Raw genomic sequence first — 14,186 nt, 5'->3', positions numbered from 1 at the left:
GTGTGGGCACTGCTCATACAGCCAGTACGACACTGCTCGGAGGGATTGAGATTTAGTCCCATCCCCATCCCAGATGTGGGCACTGAGGCTTGGACAGGTGGAGTCACCTGTCTGGGCTCCCGTGCTGTGGGCTGTGGTGCTGGGACTGGAACTCGGGCTGTCGGAGCCTGGGGACTGTGCTCTAACCATTTACCGAAGATGCCCATCTTGCCATCAGAGAGCTTTGCAGAGTCCAAAATATTTGGCCTGGGCTGTCGGGTTCCGTTTCGTTTCCTGCAGACCTCCCTGTGGACATGTGACTCTGCCATTTGAAAGTCTTAAAAATAAAACCCAAACCCACACCACCTACCCATTACGGGCTGTCCCAGGATCTAGGGGTGGACTTGGGGGCGCTGCTGAGCCCCACTCGCCCGGGCAGGCCCGCCTGGGTGGTGAGCTTGTGCCCTCAGCCTCCCACTGCCCAAGCCTGGGCTCTGGCTCTAAGCAGAGGGGAGGACTGCAGACCAGGGGCCTGGGGGTGGGAGTGAGGGTCTGACCAGGGTGTCGGGAGAGCTCTGTCTGCTCTTTCCTTTCTAGGAGAGATGGGGATTCAAGAGCTGGGTTGAGAGTAGGCCCCAGTCTAAATATAGACCACTGAGCCCAGCTTTGTGACTTGGGCAAAGCCCACTCTGTGTGTGTGTGTGGGGAGGTGCATGGTAGGGGAAACCGTTTTCTTTTCCTGTAAATATTTTTATCCCTGGGTAGGAAGCAGTCTTCGGGGGCCCATTGTTTGAGCACAATAGACCCTCATTTTCCAAGAACGTTTTGGCATTTCCCCTTGAGGAGTTGCTGGGGAGAGGAGGCTGCCTGTGAAGGGAGAGGGCTGGGGGGTGAGGATGCCTGGGGAGGGGCCGCTCACCTCTGACTCCAGCTGCGGGGCAGACCCAGAAGCAGAGCGAGGAAGCTAGGAAGGGTTAGGCACCATTAGGACAATATCAATACTCTCTCCCTTTATTACACACGATGTATGTTTCTTTTTGCAGAAGGCACCGTATCTGTTGTAGAACAGCTAGAAGCTGCTGAGAAACAGGAACACTTGACTCCCCGAGCTCCTCCCATCCAGGAGGAGGGCTGCTCCCTTGTGGCCTCTGTCTCTCCTTTCCTGAAGCTTCCCAGTGCGGGTCTGCTCAGGAAGCACTCGCTCTGGGATGGTCACCCCTCCCCCTCCTGAAACAAGTCACCCCTCCCCCTCCCCAAATAAGTCAGCCTGGGGAGCTGGAGAATGACACTGACAGTAACCCCAATAGTGGTCATGGTGGCTCCGCGTATCGTACTGCCTGCCAGGTGCCGACTGCCTGCGTGATCTTTGCACAGAATCCTTGAGATACCTCGGTGAAGTCAGTGCTGTCACCGTCCCATTTGACAGATGAGGAAACTGAGGCTCAGGGAAGTGATGTGACAGGGCTGAAGTCACACTGAGTCAGTGGTCGAGTCAAAGCTAGGGCTTTGCAGGAAGGTCTGGGCGTTTCTGCTGCCCACACTGGCCACTAGTCCTCCAGGATGCTGGTCAGACGGGAACCCTCCAGCCTGAGGTCCCCTCCTCTCCCACCCAGATTCGTGGAGACCATCTTGTCAGCCGTCGGAACTGGGGAGGCTCTATGGAGCCACCGTGGTCAGGTTTTTGTTGCCCCAAGGGGAAACAGGCCCAGAGCTGGAAAGAGATTTGCCCAGGTGCTGGGGCCTTACCAGTGCTGGCCGGTGGGCACGTCCCCTCCGGCTGGAGTGACTGTCGCACACCCACGCTGCAGTGGGGGAGGATGGGGAAGCAGCCTGCCTCGTGCTCTAGAGACCTGTCCCGAGGCAGCTGTGTCTGCCTGGGGCCAGGATGGGGTGGGATTCTGTCTGGGTCCGGTATTGTGGTGCCTGGCCTGGGTTCAAGTCCTGGCATCACCTCTGATCCTCCTGGACCCCAGTGGGGCCCCCTTCACTGCCCTGAGCCTCACTTTCCTCATCTGCCAAATGCGTGTCATGCAGCCCTGCCTCGGGGGCCTTGGTGAGGTCAGGATGGAGGACGTGCTCACCTTCTCGGAGGACCCCATTCCCGTGCTGGGCCTCACTCCCTGCCCTTTCCCTCCCATAGGTGCCCTTGGATGAGCGCATCATCTTCTCGGGGAACCTCTTCCAGTACCAGGAGGACAGCAAGAAGTGGAGGAACCGCTTCAGCCTCGTGCCGCACAACTATGGGCTGGTGCTCTACGAGAACAAAGTGGTGAGGCCCCCAGCCCATCCCAGCTTCTCCCAGGCCTGGCCAGGCCGCTTCTTCCCCTTCTCCGCAGCCTCCCCTGGCCTGCTGTCTTCTACACTAGTTGATGCTGCACGGCCCCCATTCCTAAGCCTGAGACTCCGTACCTCCACCCGCATCCCTCCCCTCCTCCCCGCATCCCTTCCCTCCTCCCCGCGCTGGCTGTTGCCAGGGCCACAGCAGAACCTCAGCAGCCTCCCCCCACCCCTTCCGGCCTCCCCATACCTTGCTGTGCTGCCTGCCCTCTCTAAGTGGCATTTCATCCATCCAGGCACCCAGCTCTCTGGGGTCCCCTTTCACTCTGCCTCTCCCCCCATTGGCCACGCGTTGCTGGCTCCTGCCCACCCCCGAGGCCCTCCGAATCTCTCCATTTCCAGCGCCCTCCTCGCCCTCAGCCACCTTCCCGCCTGGGCTTCCTGCTGCTCCCCAGCCCCTCCCTTCCTTGCTCTTCAACAGCGGCAGCTAACTGGCCGTTCCCTGCCTCAGAGGACCCCTGGGTGGTGGTCCTATCTGTTTCCTTCCTGATGCCCCCCCTTGCAACTCTGTGCCCTGCAGTGGGGGGATGGGTGTCCTTCGATTGTTCCTTTGCTTTGGGCCCTTAGGGAAGCCCCACCTGGTTGAGCCACAGACCCTTCTTCTACCAGACATTTCTGCCGAACAGCCGAAGGACAGGCTTGAGTGCCCTCTGTTTTGAGGGATGCACCAGACTCACCGGGAGGGCTTGTTAAAAAACAGGTTGCTGGGCCTACCCTGAGTTTGATTCAGGTCTGGAGGGGGCCCAAGAATATGCATTTCTGACAAGTTCCAGGGTGACACTGATGCTGCTAATCAGGGACCACGCTTTGAAAACCATTGCCCTGGAGGTTCCAGCCACTCTTAAGGAATGTGTTGAGTGGTGACACCTAGTGGCTGAGTGCAGCATGGCACCCCTGCTGTATGAGCTCCTACATCAGGACTATTTTTTCTCCCCAGGGGTGTAAGAAAGCAGCGGCCAATCCTCATTCTCCTCCCAAGGGGACTTAGGAAGTTAGTGGACAGTTCAGGGAAATGGTCAAAGACCCTGGGCTCTAGGGGCTGACAGACCAGGTTCGCGTGCAGGTCGGCTACCTTACCAGCGGTGTGAACTTGGGGTTAATAATGGTACCCACCTCTGGCTTGTGAGAATTCTGTGAAATGAAGCATGCAGAGACCGTAGCACAGTGCCTGACATGTAATGAGCACTCGGCTAGTGGCAGCTGCTGCTCGTAGAGACCGTAGGTGCAGTGGTGATAATAACAGTCACCTCAGCCGTGCTCCCTGACCCTTGCTGTGCCAGGCAGTGCGCTATGCGTTATGTGGATTATCTCACTGGGCCCTCGTGCAGCCCTGTGAGGTAGGAACTGTTATATTACACTGGTTTTATAGATGAGGAAACTAAAGCAAAGGAGGTGCTTATCCTTGGCCTCACACAGACGGAACTCAGTGGAGTCAGGATTTGAGCCCAGACCCTGGGTCCAGGTCACTACACCATGTTGCCTCTAGTCATGGTGGTGGTCAAAGTCCTCTCTCCCCCTCCTCCCCTTCTTCCTTCTCCTCCTCCTCTTCCCTGACTGGGGCAGGCAACACTGAGTGGGGCCCTGGAGCCAGGGATGGAGACGGGGTTTGGGCTTGGCCATACACGTAACCCCCAGGGACTATCTCTCTTGCCCCCTCCTCAGGCTTATGAGCGGCAGGTCCCACCCCGAGCTGTCATCAACAGTGCGGGCTACAAAATTCTCACCTCCTTGGACCAGTACCTGGAGCTTGTTGGCAACTCCTTACCAGGTAAAGGACCACCCATCCCAGGCGAAGCACCCAGGGATTTGTCCAGGGGAGAGGGCGCCCCTACTCCTGGAGCTCCAGGCTCCACACCTGCAGGAAAACCAGCTGGGCCTAGAGCTAGCCGCAGGTGCCCGGCTCAACCTGAGCCTCCAAAGGGAGGCCTGAGAGGGGTTTTCCTGTGGCCACATAGTGCGTTGGGGTTGCCCCACCCGAGCCCTTGCTTCCTGACCCAGGCAGTCACAGCTGTGCAGGGGGACCTCTCTCTACCCTGCCTCTTCCCTGGGTCCCTGAGAGGCTTCCAGGAGAAGGTGATCCAGGTGCCCCAATTTGTAAACTGCTGAGTCAATACCGCATTTGTAAGGAGCTATCCTAGGCGACCCCACCCCATCAGAGACACCCAGAAAACTTGTGGGATGACATCTGCCTCTTAGATGATCCCAGGGAGACCAAGGGGTAAGGGAGATGCTGGCCTTGTGGGGGCAGCTTTTACCCTTGTGTGGGACTTGGTGGCTGAGGGCTCAGCTGGAGTCTGGCTTCAGCCCCTGGATTCCAGCCCCTGGATTCCAGCCCCTGCACTGAGAGGGCTGACCTTGGGGTGTTATGTAGACCCCATGAGGTGCTGTGTGTGCTGAGCTGAGCACAGGGACCCAGAGCCAGGGCCCAGAGAAGAACTGCCATTGTCCTGTTATTAACAGGAGTGGCAAGGTCACAGCCCAGGACCACTTATCTCGCTGGATCTCGAATATCCATGCGGACCAAGCAGAGAGAGAAAAATCCCCTTTTATTTATTCTCTATCTCCCACATCCATACCTCCCTCCCCCCTTGGACATTTAAGCCACACTTTGGCCTCTGCTGCTGAAATTTGAAGGGAAACCCAAGAAGGTAATGCTTGGCCTTTGACCCTGAGGGCTCTGACCCTGTGTTATTTGTGCCTCATGCACAGAGTTTAGAACCTGACCCCAGGGAGGTGGCTGCATTACCAGCTCTGAGAAATGGTGCTGGGGGAGTCTGACATTCCTTTAGCCAGGCTGTGGAGCAAGAGAGAAGGAAGTGGCCTCCCCACTGACTCTCTGGTCACCCCGGGACAGGCCAGCTCTCTCTGGACCTGAGCCTGCCCCTCATGGTAGGGCGAGGGGTCAGCTGCTGGCGTCCTCTGGCCGAGGGAAGCCACAGAGGGCAGCTGTTCAGAGGGCACTGTCTCCACAGGGAACACATCAAAATCGGGCACTGCCCCCGTCCTCAAGTGCCCCACGCAGTTCCCGCTCATCCTCTGGCATCCTTCTGCGCGTCACTACTACTTCTGCATGATGACGGAAGCTGAGCAGGACAAGTGGCAGGCTGTCCTGCAGGACTGCGTCCGGCACTGCAACAATGGTGAGCCGCCTTTAGGCACCAGGAGCTGGGAGCGGGGTTACGTGGATTATGTGCTGAGTGGTGACACCTAGTGGCTGAGTACGGTGTGGCCACCCTGCTCTATGAGCTGTTCTGCGTTTCCTTCTGGGGTTGTTCGAAACCACTGTCCTGCTGCCCCTCACCTTCTTCCTTGATGAAAACAGTTCTGTGATGCTCTTAAACAGAATTTGGGATATTGTTCTCAGAGGGATGCAGTTGTTGAGCCCTTGGGTCACAAGATAAAAATCCTGATTCTGCCACTTTCCGGCAACAGGACCTTAGGAGACCAACTTACCTTTTGAAGCCTCTGTAAAATGGGGATAATAATGTCTCCTGGGTCTCAGAGGGTTTGTGAACAGTGAGCATCCACTCAACGCTTGGTAAAGATTTTTTTATGCTACCGTTGCTTTCTTCTCAGGGACCTGGACCCGGGTCTGGGAAGTTCCCTCCCTCCCTCAGGGTCTCATTGTCCCTGTCTGCAAAGTTACAAGGTCTCTCCCAGGTCACTCATTCACTTAACAAACCTTTTAATGTCTCTGAGCCACGCCCAGGGCTGGGCACTGAGGATGCAGTAGGGAAGCAAGGCTATGGCCCCTGTCCCCGTGCTGCCGGCAGCCTGGCGGGGAGACAGATGCTAAACAGATGAGGACTCCAGGGGGCGATGAGTCACAGCTGTGCTGGGTGCCGGGTGGGAGCCACCTGGGGAACCTGGAGTGTGTGTATGTATTGGGGGGTGCTGATCCTGTGTGTGGGGAGGGGTAGATCGGGGGGCTTCCTTGAGGAGGCCGGGGTTCAGCTGAGACCTGGAGGATGCATAGTTCTAGAGCAGAGGGAGGTGAGTTCCAGACGGAGGTCGCAGCAAGCATGAAGAGAGGCCCAGGGGTGTGGGCAGTTTAGAGGAGGATACACAAGACCCTGAAGTGGGGAGGGGGTGCCTGGAAATGGGCCTGGAGGGGGCACTGGGGTCAGGTCTGGAGGGCCTTGTAGGGCTTTAAGGAGTTTGATCAAAAAGGCTTGTGATTGTCTCTCAGCCGGAGGGGTGGGGCATGAGGGGCTTTCTGCCCTAATGGGAGGAGCAACCCCATCCTGGACCCTGAAATCCCTTCCCGGTGACCTGGCCTCTGGGCAGCAGAGGGAGGCCGCTGCTCCTGCCCTGCCCTTGCCTCTGCCCTACTCTCCCCGCCTGGCATGCCTGGGGCGCAGCTCCACCCGCTGGATGGACAGTGGGCACCCACGCCTGGAGGTGGCTGTGCGGTGACTCGGCTCACCCCACCTGTCCCCTGTCCCCTCCGCTCTCCAGGGCTGCCTCTGCCCCAGCTGGAATCTGCCGGGCGGCAGGAACCAGGTCTTTAGTCAGGCCAGCCCCTGCCGCCGACAAAGAGCCTCCTGTTCCCAGGTCCCCGGGGGCTGAGGGGCCAGGACCGGGCCGAGGCGATCTGGGCTCCGGCTGCCTGGCCTGGGGCACCGTCCCTCCTCCTCCCCCCCTCCCTGGCCCAGCTCCTCCCTCTGAAGGTTTCCAAGGCTAATGGCAGACCTGGCCAGGTGACCCCAGGCCAGGCCGGGTGGGGACAGACCAGGTGGGGAAGAGCCGCCGTTCGGTTCCCCGTGCGCACAATGGCAGTTGTGATAAGCTTTGCTGGATCGTGGGGAGGAATACATGAGCTGGGTTGGGTAGAGCTCTTGGCCCCATGCCTAGCACATAGCGAGCGCTCAGCCAGGAGGCTGAGGGGTATGGGTGTGGGTCCTGTGGGCAGGAGGGGAGGCCGGGGAGAGCTGCTGGGGCGGGGGGAGAGGCGTCCTGTGGCCGCAAGGTGTTGGGAGCTGACAGGGTGGTTTTAGAGGAGCCTTTCCTCCACCCTGAGGACTGTGGGAAAGTTCTCGGCTTCCTCGGGGGCTGGGCCTGGAATTTGCAGGGCCTGGAATTGCTCACTCCAGGGGCTGCCAGGAAGTGGGGGGTGGCTGGGGAAGGAGGCCGAGCTGGGTGGACACAGTTCGTCTGGCCCCCGCCCACATCCTGCATTCCCGGAGCAGCTGGGGCAGCTAGAGGCAGCGGGGCACGGAGCTGCCCCCTCGGGCTGGGCCTGGGGTGCAGAGGTCAAGGCCTCTTCCTGTCTGCCTGCTGTCCAGGCCTGAGGAATGTAGCTTCCTTTCTCAGCCTGACCCTGAGGACCCCACAGGCAGGAAGTCTCCAGGTCTCGCTAGAGTCGGCCAGTCTGGGTTCAGGCCCTGGGGCTGCCGTTCCCTAGCGGTGTGGCCTCGAGCCAGTGACTTTGCCTCCCTGAGCCCGTTTCCTCATCGGGGAGAGTGGGGCTGAGAACAGCTGTCCCTCTGGGAGCTGTTTGGGGAATTAGGTGAGGGAATGCGTGTGCGGTCTCAGCCTTAGTCTGCCGTAACACGGGACCAGAGACTGGGCGGCTTAAACAACAGAAATTTATTTTTGCACAGTTCTGGAGGCTGGAAGCCCGAGATCCAGGTGTCAGCAGGTCTGTTTTCTTCCGAGGTGTCTCTTCCTGACCAGCAGGCAGCTGCCTTCTCCCTGTGTCCTCACACAGTCCCCGCTCTGTGTGCGCAGTTTGTCCAGATTTTTTCTTGAGGACACCAGCCATACATATGGGATCAGGGCCGAGCCTGAGCCCCTTGTTTTAACTTAATTTCCTCTCTAGTCCCTGCCTGCAGTCAGTCACATTCTGAGGGCGCTGGGGGTTGAGACTTCAACATAGGACTTTGAAGGGACACAGTTCAGCCCCTCACAGCCAGGCTCAGGGGAAGAGCTCGGGAGGGGTCACCTGCCCTTTTGATTCAGCCACTCGGCGAGCAGAGCAGGGACGTCCTGAGGGTCTGAGGTGGCATCGGCGGCCTCCTTCCTGCTGCCCAGCCCTCTGGCTCAGCGTCCTGCCGCCTGGAGAGCGACCCTGCCGGGTACACCCGGCTTGCCGTCTGCAGACTGTAAATGCCCCAGTGTGAGAAAGGCTGCATATAGCGCATGGCTGGATTGTTCTAGGCAAAACCTGGTCTCTGGGAGACGGTGCACCTCCTTAAGCCTGAGGGGCTTCCTCCCCTGGCCCAGCTGGGCAGCGCCCACCCCAGGGCTCTGCGCGGCGCCCCAGCTGGGACACCCCTGCTCTGCCCCTGTCACTCCCTCCTCATCTCAGGTCCCTGAAACGCAGGGTGAGACGCCCCTCACGCCCCCATCCCGGTCCACGGAGCTGCCACTGCAGGGCTGGGGCTGGGCCTCAGTTTCCCCACCTCTGAGCTCTCTTCCAGCCCCACCAGGCAGTGTGATTCCTGGGTCAGCGGATGTGGAGGGGGAGGGGTTCTCCCCACGCCAGAGAGGGTCTTCTTCTCTGGGGGGGTGACTCAGCCCGTAGTCACTGCAGTGGAGGTCGGGGTTTCGGAGGCACTGGCTGCCATTTCCCCTTCCCTTGGCTCTGGGGACACAGCGGTCAGAGGCTCGTGGCCAGGGTAGCCGCCAGCTCGCTGGCTGCGAGGTGTTTAACCACGTTCGTCCCGAAGTCAGATGTTGCGACTCCCTGCAGCCTGCCTCCCCAGCGCCCAGTCTGAGGCCCATGCCTTGTTCACTGACCCCTTGGGAGGTGGGCAAACTCATCTGGGCCACCACTGCCACCATCACTGACAAGAGTGAGAAGTGGTATTTCCAGCCCCCTGGATGCACGGTGGTGAGCAAGGCGGACCCAGGGCAGCCGGAGCCATTCGTGGCTGCATTACTAGTAAAGTGCGACGTGGTGCCCGCTGGGCCCGCCCCCGGGCCCTGCCTCCGCAGTCCACACTGTGGTCCCTGCAGCCCCACAGTGGGTGTGTGAGGCCAGGCTGGTCATTGTTCCCACTCTTCAGAAGGGAGAACTGAGGTCCCTTAGGGTTTAATGACCTGCAGCGAGGCTATGAGGCAAATTGGGCTCGTCGCCTATTTTAATAAATCCAGTTTTATCGGCTCGTTTGTTCACACACTGCCTGCGGCTGCTTTCCTGCTACAACGGCAGGTTGAATGGCTGGGACGGAGATCGTCTGGCCCACAAAGCCGAGACTGTTTACTGTCCTGCCCTTTGCGGGGGAAGTTGGCAGGCCCCTGGTGGAGGGAGGGTCTCTGGGTGCCTCTGGTATGCCGTCTGCCATGCTGGGTGGCCTCTCCTTGGTGGTGGTGGTGGCTTCTGGTCCTGGCTCTGCTGCTCACTGGCCTCGGCCCCTCGGCAGTGGCCTGACCTCGGAGCCTGTTTCTTCATCTGGAAAAGCAGAGGAAACGACAGTGCCCACAGCTCGGGCTGGTTGGGAGGATTGAAGGAGATGAGGGTACAGAGCAGGGCTGTCTTACTGTCCACCGCTGCTGGTGGGTTCTTATCGTTACTGTCACTGCAACAACTACTGATGCTGTTACTACAAGAGCTGTGGGGGTCAGAGGTGGGGGGAGTTTGGGCAGTCAACCCATTGGTCTCGGTGGAGGGCACAGGCCATCCTACCGACCTCCTCTCTACATCCCTCTCCCGGGCAGGGATCCCCGAGGACTCCAAGGTGGAGGGCCCCGCATTCACTGACGCCATCCGCATGTACCGCCAGTCCAAGGAGCTGTACGGCACCTGGGAGATGCTGTGTGGGAACGAGGTGCAGGTGAGGCCATGGAGGCTGGCGGGGAGGCCGCGCGAGTCAGCGCGGGGCCACAGGCAAGGGCTCTGGAGCCTGGCTGCAGGTTTGGACGGGTGGAGGCTGAGGTGATCCCACAGGGGGAGCGGCTTGTTATTTTGTTCAGTCATTAACTGAGCACCGACCCTGGACTAGGTGTTGGGGTGCACTGTAGGAGGGACGCAGTCCTGGCCCTCAGGGAGCTGCCTAGAAGGAGAAACAGACGTTTGACAAGTAAACGCACACACTTGCATGTGCGGGCAAGGGGGGAAGGGTGTGGTTTTCCAGACAGGGTGGCAGCATGTGCAATGGTCCTGAGGTGGGGCCCCTACAGGATCCTACAGGACACCCGAGCAGGTAAGCTGGGACCTGTGGGAATGATGCTTAGGAGGGAGGGCAATGGAGACGTGGAGCAAAGAGCAGCTTTTTTTTTTTTTTTTTTGCGGTACGCAGGCCTCTCACTGTTGTGGCCTCTCCCGTTGCGGAGCACAGGCTCCGGACGCGCAGGCTCAGCGGCCATGGCTCACGGGCCCAGCCGCTCCGCGGCACGTGGGATCTTCCCGGACCGGGGCACGAACCCGCGTCCCCTGCATCGGCAGGCGGACTCTCAAGCACTGCGCCACCAGGGAAGCCCAATGCAGCTTTTTGAGGGGGGGGGTTTGAGTGGCCGGGCTTGCCGGAATATGGAGGGGGCTGGGCACGCTCCAACCCCTGCCCCGGCCTGTGCCTCCTGGTCCTAGATCCTGAGCAACCTGGTGATGGAGGAGCTGGGCCCTGAGCTGAAGGCAGAGCTCGCCCCCCGGCTGAAGGGGAAACCGCAGGAGCGACAGCGGCAGTGGATCCAGGTGGGCAGGCCTGGGCTTGGGAGCAGGGGTGGGAGGCCTGCAGCTGCCTGGCACCCTTGGCCTGGCGCTGACACCTCCGCCCTGCCCACAGATCTCAGACACCGTGTACCGCATGGTGTATGAACAGGCCAAGGCACGCTTTGGGGCCGTGCTGTCCAAGCTGCAGCTGGCCCGGCCAGCCATGGAGGCGGTCATCCGCACCGACATGGACCAGATCATCACCTCCAAGGAGCATCTGGCCAGCAAGATCCGAGGTAGGAGGGCCACCTGCTATGGCTGTCATCACCTGGTGGACGTGCTGGGACCACCCGCCCTCCGGGGTCACGGGGTCCCTCCTGCCTGTTTCAGGGATCCGTTTGCATTTCACAAGAAGGACTTGATTCATTGATTATTTTTAAAACACCAGAATCAAATCTGAGGCATTGTTCTTCCAACCCCTGTGAGTTGTTTGCCCGCTGTTATTTCTATAGACTCAGATCTTGGTGACCTAAATGACGTTGAGGAGGTTCAAGCCTTCTGTTCATCTTTGGTCATCAGATCTACCATGTGTCATTTTAGCGACATCAGCTTGACTTTGGTGATTCACATTCAGCCAGCCTTTCCCTGGTCAGCTGATGCTCCTTTCTGTTCCGAGCCTGATGGGATCTTTTCACTCGCTTGTCATCCATCACATGCTGGCCACGGTTGTGACTGTTGTCAGTTGCCCGAGGGTTATTCCCTAGCCGCTGTATCACTGTGAGCTGGGGAGGACACCGAGAGTTGACATGTATTGTGTGGAGCAAATACTGTCAGCTGGGCAGGGGAGAAGGAGGGACGTCAAAACACCCCCTGGCTAAAAACTGCCTTGGTCAGAATGTCTTGGAGACGGTCCCTGCCCACAGGGAAGCAGACTTTTCCATAGTTGGGCTGAGTCAGGCCACACCATTCCAGGGCAGAATCGGGGTTTGCAAAACCCAGAGGCTCATTGAAGCCACTGAAGTGTTTTCCTTTTTTTTTTTTTAAACGAAGGAGCAAGACCCCCAAAGGTGAGTTCTCTTCCTCTAGCTAAACAGAAAAACTGCCAACCTAGAGACCTTCACACTAGCAGTTTTCTTAGTTTCTTGCCGTCACAGTGTCCGGAACATCAGGGGCCAGTCTCAGAACTCCCTGTTATTTGTGCTGCATTGTCAGCTGTTCCTCAAGAATCCTTCAGTTTGCTAATTTTCTTTAAAGAATAATACGACAGCCTGCCTCTAGCCTGGGGGTCTGGGATGGTGGGAGTTGCTACCGGGGATGCCATCCGCTAACCAGCTCCCTCGGTGCAGCCTCCATCCTCCCCAAGGCGGAGGTGTGTGTCCGGAATCATGTCCAGCCCTATATCCCGTCCATCCTGGAGGCCCTGATGGTGCCCACCAGCCAGGGCTTCACCGAAGTGCGGGACGTCTTCTTCAAGGAGGTCACCGACATGAACCTGAACGTCATCAATGAGGGCGGCATCGACAAGCTGGGCGAGGTGAGCCAGGCATGGCCCCGGGTTTGGGTTTGGTCTGGCCCCCGTCAGGCCCTCACTGTGGTCAGGGCTGGCCGCTCCCCTCCGGGGCATAACCTGTGAACGGAGGGTCTGCGTGCACCCCACAAATGGAGCCAGCCTCTCTCACTTCTGAGTTCTCTGGTTCTCGGGGTGAACGGTCTTCCACAGACCCCATATTGGGGTCGTCGGCTGCCTGGAACCGCACATAATTGTCAGGTATAGATGGAATTGGTCTTGTAATCTTAGCGTCTTCTACACCCCAAACTGAGAAGTCCATTGACAATAATAATCATAGAATTTGAGAGCCACAGACGGCCTTAGAGATCATGAAAAACCAGCTCCTGGTTTGGAGGCTGAGAGAAGGTGAGCGATTTGCCCCAGGTCACCCAGCGCCCGGGCTGGCCTCTCCCCACACGCTGTGTTGCCTTCAGATCCTCCTCATGCTTCCTGCCCCGGGTCCTCCAGCGCTTGCCCTTGTGACTGCCACCCCCGGATGGCCTTCCCGGGTGCCGGGCCCAGGGGCTGGGGGGCTGCCTGGCTCCTCTGGCGGCCCCAGCTCAGGTCCCGCGTGTCTCTGCCTCCCTGCAGTACATGGAGAAGCTGTCCCAGCTGGCGTACCACCCCCTCAAGATGCAGAGCTGCTATGAGAAGATGGAGCCACTGCGGCTCGATGGGCTGCAGCAGCGTTTTGACGTGTCCAGCACGTCTGTGTTCAAGCAGCGAGCCCAGATCCTCATGCGTGAGGTGAGCCCAGGGTGCTACCCCAGCTGCCCCCGCCGTCCCCATCTCCTGGGGAAGAGGCTGCCTCTGTGGCCTTCCTCCCCAGCCCCCTCCTCGTCATCCCCACGAGCCTCGCTGCAGCCACACTCGGCCCACGTGCTCCCCGCTGCTCTGCTCTCTGGTCTGTTTGGACCCTGTCCCTCTGCCCCCCTGGCTAATTCTGACTCATCTTTTGGGTCTCAGAGACCCCTTCCTCCGAGAGGCCCTTCTTGCTCCCTAAGCCCCTTCCCACAGGGCCCAGGGCCTCTGTTTCCCTGAGGCAGGGAGTGGCCCCGGTGCCCGGCCCTGAGCCAGCACACTAGACAGTACAGGAGCAAGTGAGTGACCGGGCCGCTGAGCACACGGGCGCCCCCTCCTCCCGGCGGGCACCCCTTCACGTGCCCCGTGGTGTGCCCCGCCGGCAGCAAATGGACAACGCCGTGTACACCTTCGAGACCCTCCTGCACCAGGAGCTGGGGAAGGGGCCCACCAAGGAGGAGCTGTGCAAGTCCATCCAGCGCATCCTGGAGCGGGTGCTGAAGGTGAGCCGCCCGGCCAGGCCCCACCCCTCCACCCAGGGGGACGCTGGGGCTCGGGTCAGACCAGGGACCGGTGGAGCTCCCTGACCCAGAGCCTCCTGTGCCCTGGCCGCTCTTCCTGGCAGAAATACGACTATGACAGCAGCACCGTGCGGAAGCGCTTTTTCCGGGAGGCTCTGCTGCAGATCACCATCCCGTTCCTGCTCAAGAAGCTGGCACCCACCTGCAAGTCGGTGAGTGCGCCCTCTCCCCCCACTGCGCTCCCCCTCCCCCCTCCACTCCTCTCCCCTCACTCCTCCTCTCGCCTCTCCTCCTCCCCCCTTTCTCCACTCTTCCTCTCCCCCCCCTCAATCCTCTCCCCCCTCATCACTCCTCCCCCCACTCCTCCTCTCCCCACTCCCCTCTCCTCCTCTCCCTCCTCCCCCTC

At 59.7% G+C, this 14,186-nt stretch overlaps 1 protein-coding gene across 3 annotated transcripts in view; it reads left to right on the top strand.

Annotated features, from left to right (window-relative positions):
- Nucleotides 1-14,186, top strand: part of NIBAN2 (niban apoptosis regulator 2) — a 55,059-nt gene that overhangs the window by 34,563 nt on the left and 6,310 nt on the right. For all 3 annotated transcript variants that reach the window (XM_029203227.1, XM_029203229.1, XM_029203228.1), the window contains 10 exons: nucleotides 2,120-2,248; nucleotides 3,979-4,084; nucleotides 5,289-5,456; nucleotides 9,979-10,094; nucleotides 10,847-10,951; nucleotides 11,043-11,205; nucleotides 12,256-12,443; nucleotides 13,050-13,205; nucleotides 13,646-13,762; nucleotides 13,885-13,992. In XM_029203227.1, the coding sequence (XP_029059060.1) occupies nucleotides 2,120-2,248; nucleotides 3,979-4,084; nucleotides 5,289-5,456; nucleotides 9,979-10,094; nucleotides 10,847-10,951; nucleotides 11,043-11,205; nucleotides 12,256-12,443; nucleotides 13,050-13,205; nucleotides 13,646-13,762; nucleotides 13,885-13,992 (1,356 nt within the window). The remainder of the gene's footprint in view (nucleotides 1-2,119; nucleotides 2,249-3,978; nucleotides 4,085-5,288; nucleotides 5,457-9,978; nucleotides 10,095-10,846; nucleotides 10,952-11,042; nucleotides 11,206-12,255; nucleotides 12,444-13,049; nucleotides 13,206-13,645; nucleotides 13,763-13,884; nucleotides 13,993-14,186) is intronic.

The sequence above is a fragment of the Monodon monoceros genome, unplaced genomic scaffold (assembly GCF_005190385.1).
Source record: "Monodon monoceros isolate NGI ecotype Baffin Bay Population unplaced genomic scaffold, NGI_Narwhal_1 Super_Scaffold_5, whole genome shotgun sequence".
Lineage (NCBI taxonomy): Eukaryota > Metazoa > Chordata > Mammalia > Artiodactyla > Monodontidae > Monodon > Monodon monoceros.
This window is presented reverse-complemented; position numbering and strand designations above follow the sequence as displayed.